This window comes from Condylura cristata, unplaced genomic scaffold (genome assembly GCF_000260355.1).
Source record: "Condylura cristata isolate star-nosed mole 26May11 unplaced genomic scaffold, ConCri1.0 scaffold00025, whole genome shotgun sequence".
Taxonomy (NCBI): domain Eukaryota; kingdom Metazoa; phylum Chordata; class Mammalia; order Eulipotyphla; family Talpidae; genus Condylura; species Condylura cristata.
The window spans coordinates 34,027,553-34,028,063 of NW_004567126.1; the positions used below are offsets into that span (position 1 = coordinate 34,027,553).

Below are 511 nucleotides of genomic sequence, written 5' to 3' on the forward strand. Positions count from 1 at the left end.
GCGTCGCCGCGCGGCCGCTCGCCGCGCGCGCTCATCTCGCGGATGCTGTGCCGCTGCTTGAAGCGGGTCAGCCAGCCGGCCGAGGGGTTGAAGTCGCCGTCCATGCCCAGCGCGTAGAAGAAGAACTCCGCCCTCTTGGCGCACAGGGGCCCGGACACCGGGTTCCCCCGGGCCCGCTGCTGGTTGAACCACTCGAGCATGGCCCTGTCCAGCTCCTCGTACATGGACGGCTTCATGGACTTCCTCTTGGCCAGGAGGCTGGTGGAGTCGGAGCTGCTGGCGTAGGTGATGATCTTCTCCTTGTTCTTCCTGATGTCGCGCACGGTGGTCTCCCCGATGCCGTACATCCCGGCCAGCTGCTTGGAGGAGCCCCCGTCCTCCAGCTTCTTGATGATGTCCAGCTTGTCTTTGATGGTCAGCACCACCCGCTTGCGCTTCCCCGACATGCTGGCGCTCGGCCTGGGCGCGCGCCCGCGTCGCTGCCGCCGGCCAGGGCGCAGGGCGCGAGGTG

General features: G+C 68.1%; 1 protein-coding gene across 1 annotated transcript in view; it reads right to left on the minus strand.

Moving 5' to 3' along the window:
• JRKL (JRK-like) overlaps positions 1-476 on the minus strand; it is a 20,514-nt gene extending 20,038 nt beyond the window's left edge. Inside the window, exon 1 of the mRNA XM_012729463.1 lies at positions 3-476. Within this exon, the coding sequence (XP_012584917.1) occupies positions 3-446 (444 nt within the window). The 5' untranslated portion in view covers positions 447-476. The remainder of the gene's footprint in view (positions 1-2) is intronic.
• Positions 477-511: the final 35 nt, after the last annotated feature.